The 9,108-nt window shown below is 38.9% G+C and overlaps 1 protein-coding gene across 1 annotated transcript; it reads right to left on the bottom strand.

The window, feature by feature from the left end:
* Positions 1–3,531: 3,531 nt before the first annotated feature.
* LOC142194067 (olfactory receptor class A-like protein 1) lies at positions 3,532–4,494 on the bottom strand. The gene has a single exon (XM_075263092.1). The coding sequence runs from the start codon at positions 4,492–4,494 to the stop codon at positions 3,532–3,534; it is 963 nt and encodes a 320-aa protein (XP_075119193.1).
* Positions 4,495–9,108: the final 4,614 nt, after the last annotated feature.

Genomic DNA, 9,108 nt, shown 5'->3' with positions numbered 1-9,108 from the left:
CGAACAGTAAAATGTTTGAGGTTCGATATTCGTTTCGAGTAGCCCCTCAATATTCGACTACTCGAATCGAATATCGAACCCTATTATAGTCTATGGGGGGAAAAGTTTCAGGGGTAGGCAACATTCAATCAAATTATACTTACCAAGTCCAAGTCTGGCCTGGGCAGAGCTGACTGCGCATGCCCGCACTACAAGCAGACATGCGCAGTCGGCTCTGCCCAGGCCCGATGCCTGGCAGAGTGAATTCAGAGCCGGAAGACACCGCGGGGAAGCTGCACAGAGAAGACTTCTAAAGGTAAGAGAAGAACCAGCGTTGATTGGCCGACTGTATAGCATTCGGCCAATCAATGCTGGTTCTGCATCGAACTTTTCCATTGGACTAGCGAGTGGTACTCAATCGAGTACGAGTATTTCTAATACCATAGTATTCGATCGAATACCTACTCGATCGAGTACTACTCGCTCATCTCTAATAATGATCAAATAGGCACAAGGCTAAGCAGTTAGTTTAGTTTTATCAGTGTGCGAGAAGTAAGGATCAGAGGAACAAGAATGCTACCAGGGCCTATACATCTGTTTAAAATGTGCAATCCTCTCTGTAACAATGGCTGCTATTTCTTCAAATAACTATAACTAATATACTTTACTCAGCCATTGTCCTATGGGTGGAGAATCAGGAGTTTTGCCCCTGCCAATAGTAAGAATAGAAGTTTATTGGTTTATCAGTTCTTGTCATAGGTAAAGTGAAAAAAAGGTTGAGGGGGAATTGTCGCTGTTATTTTGCAAATTGTTGATGGCAATTTGATTACCTTCTTCCAGAAAGACCCAATTGTCTTAAATTGCCACCAAATATTGATATATTCCTTTTTCAGTTTTACATTTGCCACTAGTCATACAGATTTACATTGTTTTCCTAAGAAATGAGTATTGTAAGAAGTGGAGTTTGGGGAGGGAATTGGCTGAGTTTCACAAGCAGAAGGAAATCATTGTACCATCCTGGAGCACTAATTCTATTAGCCAGTGTATGTTGGACAAAAGTGTTTCTAGATGTCCAAAAAAAAGTAGTGTCTAAACTCAACAAATCAGAAACTTTCACTAGTGCTAAACGTCTAGGGCTCATTATGTTTCAAAACGTATCCCAAGTGATTTTCAGACATTTCAAAAGATTTTTAGGAATACGTTCTTCCTTTAGGTTGAGATGAAAGATGCCAACCAAGATGAGATTGTGTTCTTACTGGACTGCAGCAGTAATGGTGGCATGTAGCTCAGAGCATAGTGATAAGACTGTTGATGCCACATTTTAATCCAAAGATAAGCTATATATCTTTGTGGCCACTTAGATGGTGTAATTGCCTGTAGCTCTTCAGATTACAAGCAGGCTAGGTTTATGTCCAGTTCTTTTGATTTATCCAGATTTATTTTAAAATTTGACAGATCTCTAGACTCATCAATATTATAATTATATGCTGCCACTTCCACTAAGGAATCTGACATGATGATTGACAGGTTGTCTCTGAATGCTTGAGTTGTGTGTTTGGATGCTTGAAATTTATCTTAATTAATGTTTCAATAACAAGGACAAAAAAGCAGGGTGACATGGAGAGCCCTGCCTCATTCTGATCATAGTCTGGAAAGCTGGATGATCTAGCATATCTGCATATGTACTGGAGTCTGCTTTTGGAATAAGGAAAGTTTTGAACTTATTTAAAAGCTAACAACCTTTTTTTCTAAACAAAACAGCTGTAATGTTATGCTTTTTCTGGGTACTCTAGTCCACAAAATCCATTTACTATGTTATTACCAGTTTTTTTACCCTTTCAAGCTTTATTATGTCTTTCTTGTGCACTGGTGGACAGAACTGTACACAGTATTCCATGTGAGGTCTGATAAGTAACTTGTAAAGCAACAAACTGATGTTTATGTCATATTCTTTTGATGCACCCATAATGATAATCTCATTGCCTTGGTAGTAGATACTAAAATTTTGAAGTCCTTTTTTTAACCAGTGCTTTCCCATTTAGTAAGTAATCATGTTGTTAGGATCACATCCTCCATCTTGTATTTTTGTCAGCCATCTTGTAACCTTTTTCTTATATAAGCTTCATAAGGATGTCAGTTTAGAGTCTAAGAGACCCCTTTAGGGGATAAGGCGTGTGGAATGTTGATGGTTGGGTTATAACTCCTTATCTGTTTGTGGTGATCCTTAGCCACAAACCGGACTGGTCAGACAGCATGTGATCATTATCTCTCTTGCTGTGATATATACATCTAGAATTAGTGTAAGATGTTGGTTTACACATAAATATTGTAAATTCTTCTGTATGTCATGAGAAAGGTCATCCCAGGTTGGAGTATAATAATGAGATGCAGACCTTATCCAATAGTCATGTGCCACAGCTTATGTATAACCAATCATGTCAAAGTCCAACCTGCTTTTGTCTGTATAAATGCTAACTTTCTTTAACAATAAATCAGAATCCATTTTGATACACTACCACCATGTGTCTGTGTGATTCTCCAGGTCCAAGATCGGCTGTAGCTGATCTTGGCCTGTTATTTAATTTGAAACTACAACAACATAAGCTCTGGGGCTATTATGACCCCAACAATGTAGATGACATGCAGTTTTCCTTCTCAGGTAATAATCTTATCTATCAGTATTAGGGTACATTCACAACAAATTTATATATCTTTTTAGTAAATCTGATTAATGGATGCCAAAAAAATGGATACAAACTGATGCCTCTACATAGACATAAAGATTAGAGATGAGCGAGTAGTATTTGATCGAGTAGGTACTCGATCGAATACTACGGTATTCGAAATATTCGTACACGATCGAATACTACTAGCTATTCGCAATAAATATTCGATTCAGAACCAGCGTTGATTGACCGAATGCTATACAGTGTATAGCATTTGGCCAATCAACGCTGGTTCTGCAGCAGGCTCATCCTTGCTAGTCAGGAGAGCTGGCAGCTTGCTGTTACGAGGGAGCTGACTTTTTCTCATAGGAATGCATTGACCAGCGTTGATTTTCCAGTGTACAGCATTTGGCCAATCAACGCTGGTTCTGCCAGAGGTTCGTCTGTGAGCAGGCAGAGTCTAATATCAGACCACAGCAGTCTCCATTATGGTCCCTTCCCCGCCTCCTCAGAGATGAGCGTTGATTGGCTGAATGCTGTACACTGGCCAATCAACGCTGGTCAATACATTCCTATGAGAAAAAGTAAGCTCCCTTGTAACAGCAAGCTTCCAGCTCTCCCGACTAACACCGACTTAATGGAATGCTCTCTGTTCACAAGGAGGCCTTAGGGAGACTTTCGATTCCCTGTTCTCCCAATCACTGGGGAATCCGGCACTTGGGCCCCCGCAATTGGACATCTATCCCTTCTCCTATATATAGGGGATACGTGTTAATAATAGGACAAATACTTTAAGTAATTTTTTTTTTGTGCTTGGACTATTAAAATTCTCCATTTCTTAACCATATCTTTTAAAGAATGTGAGGAACCTATAGAACTACATGGGCTATGGGGGTAAATCACTTACTGAACTGTTCTGAGAAATCCAAAAATTGGCTCTATGTTTTTGCTTACATTTTATCCTTTGTTGCAGTTTTTGGTTGGTGGCAATAATGACTAAGGGACTGAGGGCAGAATAAGAACAAGCAAGCATTATCCTGGCATCGTTCATATCAGGGCTTACATTAGACATGGTCAAAGTATAAATCCACATGGAGTTATCCAGGCCAAAAAGCACTACATATAGTGCAACTAGTAAGATGACTGCTCTTGAGGCTTTGTATTCCACCGAATTTCTTTTCTTTCTGTCCGAGCTTCTAATTTCTCTTACAGTCTTCTCATGATTGAACAATATATATAATATGTAGCCACTTGCTAGTGTCATAAGCCCCACAAAAATAAAATCTCTCGACGCCATAAACGCTCCATTGAGAATATATGAGAAATAATTTAAAAAATCTATATCACAGTAAACCACATGGAGTGTGAATGGAGAGGTTGTGAAATTCCCTTTGGCACGTGCTATAGACATGCTGTAAGGGTACATGATAAGGATAATAAGCCAAATGGTGAAAATAATGATAGATGTGTTTTGAGAAACGTTTTGTTTCAGAAATGACCAAACTGCAGAGTTTGGGGCAATAACAATGCATTGGTGACAGCTTAGCAAGCTGGTGATGGCAATACACATGGCTCTGCTTACTCTGTAGGTGTATATGATCAGCATGCATTCTGTATTGTTAAGTAAATTACGTACTCCGATTGCTTCTAAACACTGAGGTAAAACCCGAGAGAACAAGACAAGCAGATTTGCTAGAGCCAAAACCATTAAGATGACATTAGCTGGAAGAAGCTTTTTATCTATGATCTTCAGGCAAATAAATTGAACCAAAATATAGACATTCCCTGGTACACCAACAGTCAGCAAGAAAAGAAAGCCGGCAGCTTTAAGGAGGACACGAGGATCCATCATATACCCGTACTGCGGTATTTTTTATGTCTGTGGGGATAAAACAGTATGAAATATGACAAAACAGGCTGCCATGAACTATTTAGATAAACCTAGTCAGTATATGAAATACCTTCAAACTATATTTATAGTAGATATCACTTATTGTAGTTAAAGAAAAAGTGGCTGATTTTTCCATAGCAACCAATCAGAGTTCATTTTCAATTTTAAGGTAGTTTAATGAACGAATGGTAAGCAAATCCATAGCAAACATGCAGCATAAATCCATGGATGAGCCTTGAATTTCTGCTGTGGAAAAACATGGAAGATGTTAAATTCATTATATGACTGTCCTGTACCTTTAATAGTACCAACAACTACCAGTTATAGAGTATTTCTGCTGCAGCCAGTGGCATTTACACCACGTGGGGATCCGGCCTAAAGATTATACAATAATATAATAAACACCTGAACACTGAAATAATTTATCAAATCTTGCAATCTAATGCTTGGGTCAAATGTCAGAAAATAGCATTTCTGTCTATTTGGGCTCATTTGTGCAACATTTGCAATTTTACACCACTCAGGCTAGGGTCACTCTAATGCTCGGTCTACGTTGGGGGTTTCCATCCCCCATTTCGCTTGAAAAATGCAGAGAGAAAGGTCCTGCAAGCACTTTTCAGGCAGAAACCCCATTACAGTCTAACTGCTTGGGGACCTGGAGAACAGAAGACAAATACTAGTGTGAACCTAACATCACTTTAGTTACGAAAAGTAGGTGAGACAGTAACTGTGGTTAGCCTGTCAACCTGAGGTATGCTTGATTTATTAAATGTGATCTAAAAAAATATGGAACTGTAAACCTTCTATTTATAATTTTTCTCTGTTGGTTTCCCTACCTGTTTTGTCTCACATATATTGATGCAAAACACTGAACAAATACTGAGGCCTGGTTCACATCTGCATCAGTAATCCGTTCAGGGGAGTCCGCATGGGGACTCTCTGAACGGACTACCGAACGCATTGGCAAGTTGTGTGCACTGAAAGCACATGGACCCTATAGACTATAATGGGGTCCGTGTGCTTCCTGCATGGTCTCTGCACAGAACATGCAGACAGAAAAGTAATTCACGATCTACTTTCCTGTCCGCATGACTCGTGATAGTTTGTTATATCTGTACTATGATGGACTCTTGAATCAAACAAGACAACAACTTTACGCCTCAGGGTCCTAGCTGAAGAAGCAAATGTAATGCTTGCATTTGAATATATAATTTTTCATTTTTCTTACCATATTATTGGCCATGGGCTACTGAGTAAACATCCAATTTCACATCAAACACATTTGGTAATGTTTGGAATAGTTACTGTACAAAGGAAAGCTTCATTATTACTTCATAATGACATACAGATTTATTCTTTGTGTTCAGTTGGAGTATGAAAATAATGTAGCACAGATTGTTCAGCATCAACAATATCATTTCTCAACTATATTCTTCTGGACCAACTGGAAGGTAAGATATTATTTTCTATAAAATATGAAAATAAATAAGTATTCATAAAATGGTGCACAGTTTTGTGCACAGTGTTGGCGTCATCTTACCTTACATTAATCTTTACCGGCTATGGGAATGCTCTACGTTAACAAATCTTTGACATTTATACATTTTTGTTGCCCTGGATATAATCCACAAGGAATTCATTATGCTATATCATGTATTGAATAAATTGTTTTGACAGTCTTTAATTATTGTCAAGGAAACTCCTAATTAATATTACAAAGCAGCATCCCCTCCTGCCTCCCTCGGCTTCCCACTCCCGCACCTCCCTTCACCCACAATATGCCCCCTTTTACTATAGATAAGGTGTTGTGCATAGGTGGTTATGTCCAATGTGCTATACTTTTCATTGTTATCTGACTGTGAACGCTGTGACAATGTAATTTTCACTTGTGTAGTAATTCAATAAAATATAGCGTATAGAATAAAAATCTCTTCTGGCATTAATATTAGTATGGTGTTGTAAAGCATGCTATAACTGGACTTTAGAACAATGGAGCCATGTTCTATGGAGTTACAAATCATACTACTCTATCTGGAAGTCTGGATATGACGAATGCCACAGGAACGTATCCACACAAATGTGAGGAGATGCAACCATGGGCATCGGATGGCTTATTTTACTTTCACTGTACAGTGCTGAAAGACTCCCATGTAGTGTGTTTGGTTGCTTTGGTAGCCAACAACTTTCTGAAGCCTCCCAGGATCTGCCAATATTAGATTACTATTGACCTTACCAGTGGCCGTCCTCAATGGTAACACAGCAATTTTTCCATAGACTACAATACATCTGCCTGAAAAATAAATGGAGAATTAAATATTCGAAGTATACGGCAAAGACCAATTAGTCAAGAGTACTGGAGGTCAAGGCCTGCTCATATTCCTATCTAATCAATATTAAAGTGTAAAAATATAGGATAAGATCCTGCAAAAATAATATTAAACTTCACTTATATTTTATATAAGATAAAATCATATAGGAAAACCAAGACACTAAATACCACTACATAGATCTCAATTGTGAGGGTAGAGATCAGAGATAAGGACATATGTATATGAAACACTGCACAAGCTACATTCTCTAGGTTTAGCTCAACACATATACCCTGAACTCACATAGCGCACATATATCTGATTCCTGGTTTAAATGATCTAATACACTCTGGGCTATGTATTTTTTGAGTTATACCTTTTCATGAGTTAATTCAGCTGGGTATATGTAAAATGGATCATTGACATATGTGACTGTGAATAATACTGATGCATGTGTTGCACCTAATATGCATGATATATGTCCTTATCTCTGATCTCTACAATTGAGATCTATGTAGTGGTATTTAGTGTCTCGGTTTTCCTATATGATTTTATCTTGTATAAATTAAAAGTGAAGTTTTATATTATTTTTGCAGTATCGTACCACTCTATCCTATTTCCTTACACTTTAGAATTAAATATTCACTACAGTACAGTACAGAGCCTTGAGATGTTGGTGAGGGTGAAGGATATGGGGGCTGCCCAGTTGGTTGCTTGAAGACATCTTTTAAGACATTTGTTAAAGTAGATCTCAGAACCATCACTAGTGCTCTCCATTTGCTCTACTTTACCAGTCTGCACATGCACCAATGCTACTTATTTTCAATTATAAAATCGCCGGAATATTCTCATATATTACAGCCTTAGGCTAAGGCCCAAGGCACTAAAGTGCTGCGGGAAGAACCGCTGCATGAACGCATTGCAGTTCTTTCCGCAGCGCTTTTAAGAAAAAGTTCACAGAGTTTTCCTCTGCGGACTATCTCTTAACATTATATCTACAGGAAAGCCGACGGCGTTTCCGTAGATATAATTGACATGCTGCGATTTGCTGCATGCTGAGATTTGCAAAACTGCAACAGCTTTGCAAATCGCAGCGTGTCTTTCCTGCGATCTTTTCCGTAAAGTGGGGATGGGATTCGCATGAATCCCATCCACTTTGGCTGCACTGTACAATGCCATGATTTTTCCCGCAGCGTCTCCGCTGCGGGCAAATGGCGGCGTTTCCGCTCCGTGGGGCTATTCAATGACTGTATTTGCCATCTTAGGCTGAGGCCCCATGATGCGGAAATGCAGTTTTTTTTGTTGCAGATTTTGTTGCGTTTTTTTGAACCAAAGACAAGAATGGCTACAAATGGAAAGGGAAATACATAGGAAGTTCTTATATTTCTACCTCCTGCAGCATATCAATTATATCTATGGAAATGCCAGTGGCTTTCCTGTAGATATAATGGTAAGAGAAAGTCCGCAGAGGAAAACTCTGTGAACTTTCTCTTCAAAACACCGTAATGCATTCACGCTGCGGTTCTTCCAACAGCGCTTTAGCACTGCGTTTACGGCCCGTGGGGCCTTAGCCAAAAAGACGATCTGTCCTCTGAAAAACCCAATGGCATGCATCAACTGACTCTATCAACCTGAACATTTTGGTGTTTTGTTTATCCAAATCCGTTTAGGGGGATATCGTCTCTCTATAGGGAGAGACCTGCATTTAGGTGTGTGCAGTCTTATTAAGCCATTAGAGCTCCACTGTGCAAGGGAACATGGGAAGAATATGCAAATCTGTCTCCCATGATGTAATTAGGAAGACAGAGCCTCAGTCATGCAGCCCAATAGAGGGCGCTCCCTTTAACATCATGCCCGACCTTCCCAGAGGCCTTTGTTTGCAATGATGTTGGGATTTTACCAGGTACAGACTGTACCTGGTAAAATCCCAACATCATTGGGATTGGTAATGGTAATGAATGCACCCCCTATAGCTATGCCCCTGGCCCTTTATTGATGCAAATTAGAATATACTAGAATATACTACTTGTTTTTTTCTGAATATATCTTGCCAGAAGTGTTTTTAAGTGTATTTTTATTTGTATTTCTCTTGTCTATTTCTGTTATCGCCTCTAATTAGGAGTAAAATTATATTTATAAGACAACCGTGCCGGCTGTTATTTAACATGTGTTTGGACATATTCCCATTTCATGAGAACCTTTAAAATATTTGTTTGCTGAGAGAAGCGGTACTTCAGTATTGGAAACCTGTGACCTCATAGTT

The sequence above is a fragment of the Leptodactylus fuscus genome, chromosome 2 (assembly GCF_031893055.1).
Source record: "Leptodactylus fuscus isolate aLepFus1 chromosome 2, aLepFus1.hap2, whole genome shotgun sequence".
NCBI classification, from domain to species: Eukaryota; Metazoa; Chordata; class Amphibia; order Anura; family Leptodactylidae; genus Leptodactylus; species Leptodactylus fuscus.
Note: the sequence above shows the minus strand (reverse complement) of the source record. Positions and strands in the feature narration are given on the sequence as shown.

What these genes read in the sequence shown, in the direction of transcription:
- LOC142194067 (XM_075263092.1), bottom strand. Translation starts at nt 4,494, where the DNA reads ATGGATCCTCGTGTCCTCCTTAAAGCTGCCGGCTTTCTTTTCTTGCTG.